General features: G+C 34.2%; 1 protein-coding gene across 1 annotated transcript; it reads left to right on the top strand.

Moving 5' to 3' along the window:
* The first annotated feature begins 735 nt into the window (after positions 1 to 735).
* On the top strand, positions 736 to 4,743 carry LOC141630252 (protein FAR1-RELATED SEQUENCE 5-like). The gene is made up of 7 exons (XM_074443099.1): positions 736 to 742; positions 1,168 to 1,224; positions 1,359 to 1,406; positions 1,895 to 2,245; positions 2,296 to 2,885; positions 3,307 to 3,975; positions 4,708 to 4,743. The coding sequence occupies exons 1-7, from the start codon at positions 736 to 738 to the stop codon at positions 4,741 to 4,743; spliced, it is 1,758 nt and encodes a 585-aa protein (XP_074299200.1).
* Positions 4,744 to 14,672: the final 9,929 nt, after the last annotated feature.

Genomic DNA, 14,672 nt, shown 5'->3' with positions numbered 1-14,672 from the left:
GACTTGGTCATATTCTCATATTCTCATTGGACTAATGTTATACTCTCAATGGACTAAAATTACATTCTCGGTAATTTGAAATTATACTTTCTCGGACTAAAATTACACTTTTCGGACTAAAATTACATTCTCCTTGACTAAAAATAACAATTACATTGGACTGAAATTACACTTACCTGGACTAAAATAACACTTTTTGTCATTAAAATAACACTCGTAAAATGCTAAATTACAATAACTTGTGATAAAATTACAAAAATTCAAAATATTATTCGTTAAAATCACTTGGAAAAGATTGAAGTTAAACTTGTAAAACGCAAAATTCTCGAAAATATTCCTTAAAATTACACTTTTTACTGTTAGAATTACACTCGTAATCCTAAAATGTCGAAAACTTATCTCGAAAAAAAAATCAAAAAACCGAAACAGGAAAAATGTTAACAAAATTTTCACAAACTTTGAAGTATAAGACAAAAGGTGGTGTTAATTGTGTATGATAATGAATTAGTGAATATATTACTAAAACTAGAGAGAGAAGTAAATTAATTAGTGTTAAGTGTGTTTCTTACTTTCAATCTCAACCTTCCACCATACATGATCCAATGGTTGTGAGAGGGACTTATGGACTCAAAAGATATAAGGGACTCATTTGAACTTTACTCATATATATATATATATATAGGAATGAGATCATGTGAGTATTAGTTATATATTTGAGGATTGAGGATTAATACTATGATAGGTATTTAGGGTTGAAACAAGGAAGGGCAAATTTGTAATTTAACAGCTACCTATATAAACTATGTTTTACATGAATACCGTTATTTCCTCCTTTCAAATTCTCTCTCTACTCGTAGTTTGCTTCCCCCTTCAATTTTCTCTCTCTTGTAGCTTCTTCCTCCATTGTTGAGCTCGAAAACCCTAGAATTTAGGCGTCATCTCCGTTTTTCGTCGTCATTATTCACAATTATCATATTATTCCAATTAGTTCGTTTGTTCAGGTACGTAATTGGCGTATTTCGTCCCTAAATTTCGAATTCGTCCTACCATTACTCTGTTTGTTCTTCTTTCCTTTTTATAATTTGAATTTCATCTTGCTTTTGTTTGTTATTTTCAATTTAATTTTGTGTTTCCCCAAATTCGGTACGTTTTTTGTTTTATTTCCAGGTTTTGCTGCTCATTCTTCACAATTATCATATTATTTCAATTATTTCCTTTGCTCAGGTACGTCATTGCCGTTTTTCGTTCTTATGTTTCGCCTTCGTTCTTATGTTAGTCTGTTTGTTCTTATTTATTTGTTATTTTCAATTTAATTTTGTGCTTCTTTAAAATTCGGCTCGTTTTTGTTTGATTTCCAGGTTTTCGTGCTCAAATCTCTGCGTCTTCAATCTTCATTGTGATGTCTGGTATGTTATTCTTCTTAATTTTGTACTTTCAGCGTATTCTGAAATCTCTGCGTATTCTCTCTTTATTTTGTACTTTCAGCTTTCACTCACATGTTCGTCATACTTTTGGTACATATTTTTTGTTCATTGACGTTCTTATTTTTCTCAATATGTGATATTGTTTTCTACACCTGGTAATATTGTTTATGTTGATATGTACCATTGTATATTCACGTTTGTGATATTGTTTTTCAACTTCATGTGTGATATTTGTTCCAGAGTACGTGATATTGTTTTCCTGAATATGTGATATTGTCCAGGCACTGTGTGATATTGTTCTGCAACATTCTTTGTGATATCGTTTTCCATCTTCATATGTGATATTTTCCCAGACAACGTGATATTGTTTTCCTAGATATGTGATATTGTTCAGCCACTTGTGTGATTTTGTTTTCGTCCATATCTTTTACACTTTTTCTTGTTATCTTACCTTTCACTTTTCTTGCCAGATCCTACAAGTAATGTAACCTCTTCTTCCTGTAATGATCTTCATGTCTCTGCCATTACCTCTAAAGATAGTAATGATATTGTTGAGTCTTCACTTACTTCTACTCTTCTGATTGAACCACCTGATGCATCTAGTTCTACTCCACATGTTGAACAACATTCTGTTCCTTCTCGTGTGCATCAACTACTTTTGGACTCCACACCTGGTGGTAGTGAATTGTGGACAAGGAATGTTGCACCTGAATTTAAACCTTATATTGGCCAGTTGTTTGGGACGTTGGAAGAAGCTATTAGTTTTTATGATGTGTATGCAGAAGCATGTGGTTTTGAACCTAGGAAGTCTTCTCAAAAAGGTCTATTTCTGGTGATGTGAAGTATAAATTTGTAGTTTGCAACCGTGAAGGTTTTAGAGATCGTAAGAGGAAGGCTACTGTTTTAGATAGTGGAAAGGAGCAGGCAACTCCCAGGCCTTTTGATATCAGGAACACTAAATTAACTAGGATTGGTTGTACTGCTATGATTGAGTTTTGCTATAATGGGGATGGTTATGTTGTTTTTCAGTTTCGTGAGTGGAATAATCACCGTCTTTGTTCACTTAGAAATCAGCAGTTTCAAAAAAAACACAGGCACCTCCATCTTTACCATAAAAAGACAATTATTGATCATTCAAGGGTTAATCAAGGGCCAACAAGGGCATTTAGAAATGTCAAGGAATATGTAGATGACTATGAGAATGTTGGAGCTCAACTTGTTGATTTTAAGAATTTTGGAAGGGATATCAAATGTTTCATAGGAGACCGGGATGCTCAACTGTTTGTTAACTATTTTGAGGATAAACGTGATACCACTGAAGGTTTTTACTTTGCTTATGAGGTGGATTCTGGTAAATGCTTGGTTCGTGCGTTTTGGTGTGATGCAGAGTCTCGTAGAAACTATGCTTTGTTTGGTGATTATATCACTTATGATCCAACTTACAAGTCACGAATAAGTATTGTATGCTTTTCACTCCTTTTCTTGGCGTAGACCACCACAAAAGGTCGGTTACTTTTGCTTCTGCGTTGCTATTTCATGAGGATGAAGATTCTTTCACATGGGTCTTTCAAAAGTTCCTTGATGCTATGGGACAATGAGAGCCACCTTTGTATAATAAATCGATCGGTGTCTTTGGAATAAAGCTGGGTTTTGCGTCTTTGTCTTCAAACATGCTAAGCGCAGATATTGCATGTGGCATATCATGCAAAAGGTTACTGATAAGGTTGGGCCTGCAATTTCGAGAGAGACCGATTTTGTCGGCCGTTTGAATGCTATTGTTTGGGATCTTTGAGTTAGAACCTCTTGAATTTGAAGAAAAGTGGTGTCAGTTGGTCAATGAGCATAATCTTGAGGGTAATTCCTGGTTGTCAACCATGTTTAGAAAAAGGAGGAAATGGATCCGACTTATTTTCGTGATGTTCCTATGGGTTGTCTATTACGAACAACTCAACGTTCTGAGAGTCAGAATAATTTTTTCAAGCGTTTTGAAAATGCACATGGTACACTTGTTGAATTCTTGATGCGGTTTCAAAGTGCCATTGATGTACAACGCCATACTCAAAAACAACTTGATAGAGACGATGATTGTACTCTTCCACAATTAGCGACTTCTCTTAAGTTGGAAGCTCATGCTTCCAAGGTTTATACAAATCCTGCTTTCTCAGATTTTCAAGTAGAAGCTTCTGCTTCTATTTGTTCCCTTAGTGTTGGTGGCTTCACACCACCTGCAAACGGTGTAGAATTAATTGGTATTGCTGATGCCAAAACACAGAAGACCTACCAAGTCGTCTACAATTCTCTAACGAATGACGCTGAATGTTCTTGCAAGTTGTTCAACGGGAAGGGTATTATTTCTAGACACATTATCTGGGTTTACTCTAGAAAACAAGTCCACACTTTGCCCGATAAATACATTCTTATGCGGTGGACCAAGAATGCACATAAGATCCCTCTTTATGGTCCACATGGTGAGTTAATCGAGGATTTTGATGCCAGCGATTTACGAAAGATGGAAATGTGCAAGTTATGGTCGATTTCTACGCGACCATCGGTGTGCTCAAGAATGTGCCTACGAAGGAGATCACGATCTTGTTGACACCCTTAAACAATTCGGGGTGAAACTCAATCCGCAATCGAGTCAATGACCAAAGAGCGGGAGTTGGAGATGCTTCTCGGGTGCGGTTCCTCAAGGCGAGGTGAGGATTTTACCACCTCGTCGGGCAAAGAACAAGGGTAGCGGGAAGAGAATGATCTCCAAAAAGCAACAATGCATAGCTAAAGCGGAGAAGCCTAAAAGGCTTTGTCGTAATTGCAAACAAATGGCTCACCATGATAAACGAATCTTTGTCCTAATGCTTTTTTACCCGATGCCGACAATAAGGTATGTTCACCATGACAGTCTATGTATGAAACTTTTTATCTATCTTTGTATGGTCACGAGTCGAAACAATACCATATGTTATTTAAAATAATATCACATCTTATGCTAAACAGTATCACTATTTGACGATACCAGAATGTGATATTATTTGAGGATAATGAGAATGTGTCAACACATCTGTCTTAACTTTCTTTTATATTTTCCTGGTAATTTAAGAAACAATACCACATCTTGTTAGAAATAATATCACACTTTTGTAGTACACAGTATCACCGCTTGAGGGTAATGAGAATGTGATATTGTTTGTAATTGTTCGAGATAGAAACAATATCACACTTCATTTGAAATAATATCACTCCTTATATAAAATAATATCACTGTTTCACCTTTTTGTGTTTTCAGGGTAGTTCAGATGAGGATGATGCTGATGATGGTTGATCGGTCGAAGGAGTTTTTGTTGATGGCGCTCATTAATTATAGCTGCAAATAGACGACATTCTATATGACTAGTATATTAATATAGCCTACAACATTCATTAAAGTATAGATTATACTTTATTTTTAATAGAAAGTACTCGTACTCGGATAGTATTTGATTATTTTATTTGTCTCGGTTGTCTTGTTTTTGTATTTTGTGATCTTTGAGAAACAATATCACACCTTACATTTATATATTTCACATCTTACTCTAAACAGTATCACTACATCAGGAGTACTATATATGCCTTTTGCTTTAAGATTTTCACATCTTGTGTTTTGTGTGTTGTCAAAATATGGCAGTTCATAATATGGCAGTTTTCTAACACAATATCAACTTGTGTACACAACAATATCACAACATAGTGAAAACAATATCAACGTAAGACTTAAACTAACATATTCATATTGTGATATTGTTTATACATTCAAGTGATATTGTTTAACATACTGTGCGATAATGAGAAGCAATATCAACTTTGTGTACACAACAATATCACAACATTCTAAAAACAATATCAACGTGAGATTTAACAATCCATATCCATAGTGATATTTAAAAGTAAACAGTGTGGTATTGTTTTTTAGCCTGTGTGATATTGAGAAGCAATATCAAAGCTATTACACAATATCACACCAAACGTGAAATAATATCACACTTTAGCATCAGTTAGATGACATCCAAAATAAGCATCAATACTTTACCATTATAAAAAGTTACCATTAAATTCGTTTTTAGTTTAATTAGCATCAGTTTTGTACTACCATTACATAGCCTTTACTTTAATTACAACTTCGTTCTAACAAATATAGTAGTCCTAATTCCTTCCTCTTCCTCTCCCGCGGTTCTTCGGATTTGCAACGGTCTTAATCCTACCACGTTTGTATGTTACTGCGGGCTCGTTCCTACGATCTTCAGCATCTTTTCCGGAATCAGCTCCTCTGTAAAGCATATCCATACCAACAGTCATTTATTATTTCTGGACACCTTTGTCATAATTACTACCTATCTTTTTGTATATACAACTGTAAATTGTTTTTACCTTTTCCTAGGAGATTGCCGAAGAATTGGCAATTCTGTGTTAATAATCGGTTTCTTAGTACAATCCTCCTTTCTTTGTTTTAGGAACATCTTCTTTATTTGCCTCCTCCACAACAACATCAGCATTCTCTTTTGTTTGAACTTACGCCATTGGTACTTCCTCTTTCGCTTCCCTTTCGCCTTTTCGTTGTTCTTCCTCTGTTGCTTCAATGTCTTCCATATTTCATCCTTCCCATCTGAAAATTCTTTTACTTTTTCGATCAAAGGTGTTCTATTCTCATTTATGTCAGCTAAAAGCAATGCTGCTGCCATTTCTAGCCAGTAGTATCGCCTATACACTTTTTGGTTTAGGTCGGCTTCAAACATTACACCCTCATATCGAATCATGTGCATCATTAAGAAGTTCCCAGACTCAGTATTGTTCATCTCTGTCTTTTGCCAAGGGAAGTTGATGTTGACAACATCAAACGTTATTATATCATCTGCTCTTTCCACTTTCTTCTTTGCTAAGTAGTCACTCATGTGCTCCGCCTACAATATTACGGTTCACCATTAGTAATAATTTCACAAACACAGAAAATCCATTATTTCAATGTTACTATACAACAATACTTTAAAGAACTATCAATTAATCATACCACCAAATCTGCAACTTTGTGTATTTGTGTTTGCTCCCAGTCGGGGTACTCTGTGTTGTCCAGCACTTCCACTGTCTCGGTTTTGAAATTTATACAAACACAGAAATAATGCTCTTTCCATACCATTGGAATAAAAACCAGATCTTCTTGCAGTTACGAGGAACTGTGTTTCTTCTAATGAATTCGTCCCATTCTTCAAACATCTTTTCTTTAATCAATTCCCTGTCTCCAGCTCCTTCGGTTTTAATTTCCTGTTTTGAATATATATGTTACAAGTCCTATTTTTGTTTTAAAGAGTGATTATATTTAAACAAACTAAATGGACAGCTTACCATGTGTCGAATCCCAAAAAACATCACACTTGTTTCACATTTTTCTGTGTGCTCAATATGGTTCAGAATGAGGGACCAACATTCAATCACATTGCTACTGACATGCTCATTTGGAAGCAACGACAATATATCGTTTCTGACAAGATATTGATCATTACTGAATTTGGCAACCACCTCCTTTGCTCCAAACATTAACACAAACCAAATTAAAATAGTGCACACAATATCACACTTCTCTAAAAACAATATCACATCCCTTAAGAAACAGTATCACAAAAATAGCAGTTATGATAAAATAAAAGTACCATCAAATTTAAATAGTGCAAACAATATCACACTACTCTGAAAACAATATCACACTCTTCAAGAAACAGTATCACAGAAACATACTCTAATGGGAAACTGTGGTCGTCCAATAGGCAGTAGTCAAGCACTTGTTTCCTCATGGTCAACATCTTTGCACACAGTGATTTGTTAGCCTTCATAAACCTTGAGACGACTTCCACGTTAGAATCGCCACACCACGGTTGTATGTGCTCCCAAGGCCATCTCGATTTCCCCCTCCTCTCTGCTTCCCACCACCTTTGGCGAACCATCTTCTACCACACCTACAAAAATATTTATTTTTGTTATTTGAATATATAATGCTTATATATAATTAAAATAAGTCAGTGTTGAAGAAAATAACCTGTTTTTTTTTTGTACAGGAGTTTGAACATTCTTTTTCCCACCTTTCCCTCTCTTTCTTTTGCTTCTTCGCTTTCCTCTTTGCTACTAATTTAGGCAACAGTGTCCCTTTGATTGCATTAAGGTTTGTAACCTTCCTCAGGACCTGACTCCTACATTTATTTAAATCGCTCAACACAAGCGTTGCTGCAATCTCACCCCTGTACAACTACCTCTTCTTTTCATCGTTCAGTTCACATTTAAAATCTTCACCCACAAAAAACATCATGTGGAACATCATGAATAATCCACAATCCAGGTTCAACTCTTTTGTTTGCCAATCAAAGGCGACATTTGTCAGCACATAGTCCTGTACTTTCGCCCCACTTGCATAACCTTTACTGTTGAGGTAGTGCCCGTAAAATGACTCCCTGTTTATGTTTATAAAAATACCTATCAAATTTCATTCTTTAGCTAACAAAAGCATTATATCCTTAGTTCTTATTTTTAAATATAGTACTTAAAGTTAAATGAGCAAGGTGTACATGCTCCTCGTCCTCAAAATGATCATAATCTCGGTTGTCCAAGTAGAACATTTTTTTCCCTTTTGCTGTCAATACAGACGCAAATGTAGTGGTCTTGATATAGCAAAGGTATGAACACCTATAGAAATATTTTATAGAAAATAACACTGTCATTCTGAGACCATAGCATACAATATCACAAGTCTTTGTGTAACAATATTACTGAGAATATATAATACAATATCACAACTAAAATAGCTACCGATTTAAGAAACAATTTCAATACTTACTTCGACAATATCGGATAATTAACTTAACAAGTATTAGATAATTAACTTAAAAGATCGAACTAAAAGTACTTTTAAATTCTTACCATATCCGAATTTAAATTCGGTGGTGTTTATATTGATTTGACCACGTATCCCATGTCCTCCATACGTCTTCCTTCAGTCTTGTCGGTTCATCAACATTTTCTTCATCTACCAATAAGATTTTCTCCATACCACCCTGTTTGTTTATAACAGAATTGATTAGTCGTGTTGTGATTTTTCCACGTAATTTAAAACACAAGGAACACATGAGGTTTATGTTTCCCATACCGAGTGGGCAAGGCCATAGAAAATCCTTGTGGGTCATTTTTGTCTTTTGGCGCCATTTCAAACTCATTGAGCAATATTGCCCATGCCTCAATAACCACTGCTTCTATTTTAGTGTCGTGCAACAAAGACTCAATATCGCTCTTTGGTATGTTATGGTAAATACCAAAGTCACGGACAATCTCCTGTACCATTTTCCAAAAAAATTAGCATATTAGTTTTAAAATTATTTTTATGTAATAGATTAATTAATTTCTTATATTCAAAAAATAAACTTACGTCTTCTTAATCGCATGATCTGTAAGGAAGCAATAATCCATTACTTCCTTCCGACGCTTCAAGACAGTCTCAAATAATTGGTCCTGTCTGAACATGAAATCTGAGACAAGTGCAGCATCCCTGTCTGGTAAACCACAGTCCATAGTACACCCCAAATTATGAGGTACCATATCTGCCGATTCTGTATTTTGTTCATCTTTGTCTGCGTGCAACAAATAGTCATTGATGCTCCACGTTCTCTGTTTCCAATGAACATTTGGAAGAACCTCCTTCTTATGAGACCCCACACTTTTATCATCATTTTTTCTCCCCGACCTCTTTTCCGGACTCCACGTTCTTATTATTCGGGTCCTCAACATCTTTTCCAAATCCCTCCTTAACATTTGTTACGTCCTCAACATTTGTTGTCTTCCCATCCCTTTTTACGGCCTCCTCATTCATTTCCTGAACCTTCTCAACAGTCTTGGTCCCTCCTAAACCAACATTGATTACACCTTCATCAAGCTGTGTCAACACATCTGTCTCCTCATTTATTTTTCCACACTGTTTTTCACCGTCTTCTTCATTTAGTGTATCACGATTCAACTCTTCAACGGGACTTCCTACTCCTACACCAATACTGGATATAACATCATTCAATTTTGAATTCATGTCATTATCCAATCCATCATCTTCGTCTTCATCATCACCACTATCCAAGTTAGTAACATCATTAATATCATCATCCTGTTGTTTGTCATCACATTCCAAGTCATCATCACATTACGTCAGATCTTTATACGTACATCCACCGTATTTTGTGTTCAATTCCTTGTCTTGCACTTTCAACATTTCAGTCCAAACATCAAATGCTGGCATCCCTTCTTCTGCTTTCTTCATTTCATATGACCTCGCTATCAACATGTCCACCAAGTTATGATACCCAACATCTTTCATGAAAGGCAGCGTTTGAGTCTCTGTTGTACTCTTTTCAGGATTCCCAATTTCTTCTTCGAAGAACATGTTCTTTAGGATCAACATCTTCCGCACCATCTACCTTCGCACCAGATTGTGTAGATGTACTTGCTTCACCCATTGAACTCTTTGCTTTCATAGTGATCAGTTTTCTCATGTTACGTACATACCTACCTATGAACAATTCATTGTCCCTCTTCATACGTAGATAAATTTCATGAGCACGCTGCCAAATTACAAAATAAATATATTAAACACTAAAATACACTCTTTGATAATAAAAAGAAATGACACAATAATAAGGTTATTTAATATCAACTTTCATAACAATATCATGACCTATTACAAATAATATCACACTAGTGCAAAAACAATATCATAACAATTTATAAATCAATATCACAACAATCTGTTATTCAATATCATTTGCTTTTCTAAACAATATCACAATTATCAATTAAGAATATCACAATATCATACAATATATCAAACAATATCATATCTAAAATAATTATCAGAGCAAATGCTTTTATTCAATATCAATATCATAATAATATCACAATGAGACTCAAAACAATATCACACTAGTTCAAAAACAATATCACAATAATATTTTAATATCATAGCTAAAATAATTATCAGTCATTAGTGCTTACATCCATTACCCTTGCTCTGATTTGTTCATCAGTTTCAACACCACTAGGCAACTTCACCATCATATACCCCTCTTTTGTTTCCACTTCAGCTTCATGATCAGACGTCCGAGTCAAGTAATATCTCTGGAGCTGCTGAAGAATATGGTGTCTTTTTAGGGACTTCTTGTTTGACGGATGGGGTCTTGAATCTTTGATATTGGAGCATTCCCTAAAGATCCTGTTTTTTTCTCATCATCCACTCTCTTTGACAATTTTTTATCATCCCAGTGTTGGATGAGTGGTAAAGTGTGTTCCAAAACATCACCCTTGAAATCAAACCTATGCATATATGCTAGCATAATAACTATTACGCATCCACTAACAGTTGACTTTCCCCCTTCTTTGAACACCCTAACACTTCTAACCATTTCCTCAAATACGTATTCACACCAATCAAATTGGCTTATCCTTGTCACATGCTCAACAGCCTTTACCAGTTTCAAATCCAGAGATTTATTTGAAGACGGTGCTAGGAAAATAGACATGCTGTAAATTACAAACATTCTTTTAAATTCATCCCCAAAGCATCATTACATTCCATCAGTCTTTCATGCACATCTTTGACCATAATTGAGTGAAGTACTCTCAATCCAAACTTTGCCCTCCATGCATTTTTCGGCTTTGTGTCTGTCACAGCGGTGGTGTTTCCCATGTGAGCGACGTCCACTTTCCGACCTTGTCGAGGAAGTTGAAATATGTCATGCACATCGTCTTTCGTCAACAGGAAATCAAATTTCTTTGTTTTGAACATGTTGCTTGTGTGATCAAATGCCTTCAAGACATTTTTAATTCCATGTGGAATTTTTGTTAGTTTCAACTCTAACAATCCACCAAAGCCAACATCAAAATGACCTTCCTTTGTTCTTCATTTAAGTTGGCAATCAACTCAACCAATTTCAATGGCCTACATTTAGTTTGAAACGGTTGCACCTTCTTCTTTTGATCTCAGGTGCTCTACCTCGCATCTGTACCACCAATTCGGCATCTTTGTTTCTATCGGTCTTTGATTTCTTTTTTGATGGTTGGCCCTTTTTTTTTTGTTGACGGCGGGATGCTCTTCAATTTCATCCCGTAACACCATTTCGTCACTTTACTTTTATTTTCATTACCATTTTTTGACCTCTTGCTTGGTTGTTCAACCTCATCATTTTTTGATCTCCTCTTTCTTGTGTATGTTTTTTAATTTGTTTTGAAGTCGTCAAGTCCATTCTATTTGAATCAATATCACACTTCATTAGACATAATTTCACACCTTATTCAAAACAACATCACTATTGTATGTCACTGGTAATAAGTATTTTAAAAGGAGTATACAGTTTTGTATTTTTGTAAACACTATCAATAATAGAACTACACAAAATTCATGAAGATTCAGTACCACTAATATTGATTCAATATCGGACCATACAAGTAATGAGATTACAAGTTTGTCTTCCTCATTGCCAACACATATATCAACGTTATTCATTGTAATCAATGTAAACTCTCAATTCATGGACCTCATTGTCAAACAAATTCAATTCAGTGTTATGAAATTGTACTCGTTCACATTTAACCAAACGTTTAACCCTAATTTTCGCGATTCAAACAATTTGCAACCGTTTTTTTGACAAATTCACAATTTTGAACTTTCAATTTCACAATCGAACAGTGTTCAAACGAATAATTAAACGGTTTATTATGTTAAACAGTTTTTTAACCGATTTTAACCCTAATTTTTCACAATTAAACAATGTCGAACTTTGAATATCACAAATAAACAATGGAACAGTGTTTAAACATAAATTTCTTCATTGAATATGTTAAAACCTATTCTTAATTGATAAAAACAAGATCGAAATACTTATTTTGCATTTGAACAATTTCGAACCCTAATTTTTCGCGATCGCACAATATTCAACGCTAATTTAGCAGATTTAAAGAGGAAAATATGCAATTTCAACAGTAATGAGAAAAACATTCAATTAACAACTACGAAGTTGTACAATTATATGAAAATTATTGGAAATTAACGAAGTTTATCAATAATTTTGATACTTAAACTAACAAATACTCGATTTTAACAAGATTTCACTAAAATTGAAGTCCTCGAGAGAATTAAGATTAAATTGTACGATTTTGGTGAAAATGCAATTGAATTGAACAATGATTAGTATTTTCCCGTAAATTGTTGTTGATTCGCGTTAATAATCGGGAATTTTAGTGGTTTTTTGAGTTTTTAGAGAGAGAAAGTGAGAAGTTGAAAAAACATTTGCTGCTTGTGTTATGAATTTCAAAAGGCGTGCGTGTCGTTTTGTTACCTTTTTTTTACGTGATATTGTTTAGTTTAATGCGCGATATTGTATCCGTTACTCAATCCTCAAATATTTAGGGGTTCTCAGCGGATCCCGACTCTATATGTAGTCGGGATCCGGTGAGAACTCTTAAATATTTGAGGATTGAGGATTAGTGAATACAATATCACATGTTTTTCAATACAATATCACGAAAAATTTGACCTTTGCCAAAAAAATTTTTTTTTTTTGAAATTTTTTTTTTTTTGCACAGGTGTTTTTTTGTGTGTGATATTGTATTGAATAACTTGTGATATCAGACAACAACTTTGTGATATCAGAACGAAATCCTCAATCCTCAAAAAGATAGTGATCCTCACATGATCCCATTCCTATATATATATATATATATATATATATATATATATATATATATATATATATAGAGAGAGAGAGAGAGTTAGGATCTTGAGAGTCTATCTTTTTAGGGTGAGTCTGTCCTACCAATTTGGACCGTCAGATTATAATAGATCAACGACTCAGATCAATCGTCAGCTTTAAGGGTAAAATTGTAACTTGACAACATGATATAAATTTCTATGCTCCTCGTCATTTTGTCTTCCCTCTTTTCATTTTTTCCTCTCCCTCCCTTTCTCTCTCTGCATCTCCTTCTCTCTCCTGCTGGAAACATCCTTCGTCACTTTCTACGGTGCATTTCTCCGTGTTAATTGTCGTGTAATTATCTCAAATATTCAATTTTTTATCTAGATTTACGTAAGCGTACTATCTTTTATCGTCATTATTGAAAGAGCAATTTTATTATTTCTTCTGTTGAAGTGTTAGTTTAGTTGATGTTTTCAGATCCTGACTTACTCTAAGAGATCTCTATATCGCTCTTCATCATAACAATCGTTCGTAATATAGTGCGAAATTGGAAGGAAGCGAACGACAATCTGGTAAAAGTCGTTCGACATTAATTGAATAAGGTAATCTTTTGCTATTGTACTGGAATTTACCGTATAATTTTCCTTTATTTCTATAGTTTGTGTAATTTTGTATTACTTTTAAATCAATTGAGTCAATTTGCTTAATTTCTGGAATTTTAGGTTTAGGTTGATTAGTTTTGTGTAATCTTATTCTAATCTGTCTTATTTCATTTAATTAGCTTATAGTTGTTTTTGAACATGCTGCATGTAATTTTGTCATATATTGATTGATATCATTTTGTTGATTGTTGCTAAAGTGACAAAACTATATTTATCTTTTAATTTCTTAATGTGTGATCTCAATTGATTTGCTTTCATATAGAGTATTTGAAACGAACTGAACAATTTTCAATTTGTTTTATTGTTGTTGAGGATATTAATAGCTGCTAATTTGAATAATGTGATAGACCTTGATCTATGCTTCCAGATTGCGGTTTACACTGATTATAATTAGTCCAATAAAAACTTCAAAATAGCTACTATCAATATCTTCTTTTAGTATCATTGAGAATGTTAATTTAATTTAATTTGACTTTTTATGTTTTGCATCTCGCTGGAATGCTCATTGATTCAGTGTATGATCTGATTCTTTATTGTGGATATATATTGAGGTGTTCAAGTTTTGGTCTTATCAAGTTAATGATTTTAAACGCAGTGAAAGGATGAGCGGTGTTTTACTGGAATTAGGCGAAGTTTTTGTGTTGAACCATATTTTAACCGGTTACGATAATAGTTTAACTATGTTACAATAATGCTTTTGTTGTGTTATAGTAATGATTTTTACGTGTAAAGTAAATGCTAATATTTTTATGGTTCAACTATTGTTACAATAATGGTTGATTATGTTGCTATGATTGTCCAAGTGTGTTACAATGACGATGTTATTCTGTTATAACAATGGATAT

Source organism: Silene latifolia, chromosome Y, assembly GCF_048544455.1.
Source record: "Silene latifolia isolate original U9 population chromosome Y, ASM4854445v1, whole genome shotgun sequence".
Lineage (NCBI taxonomy): Eukaryota > Viridiplantae > Streptophyta > Magnoliopsida > Caryophyllales > Caryophyllaceae > Silene > Silene latifolia.
The sequence above is the reverse complement of the archived record's forward strand: the minus strand, read 5'-3'. Positions and strand labels throughout refer to the sequence as shown.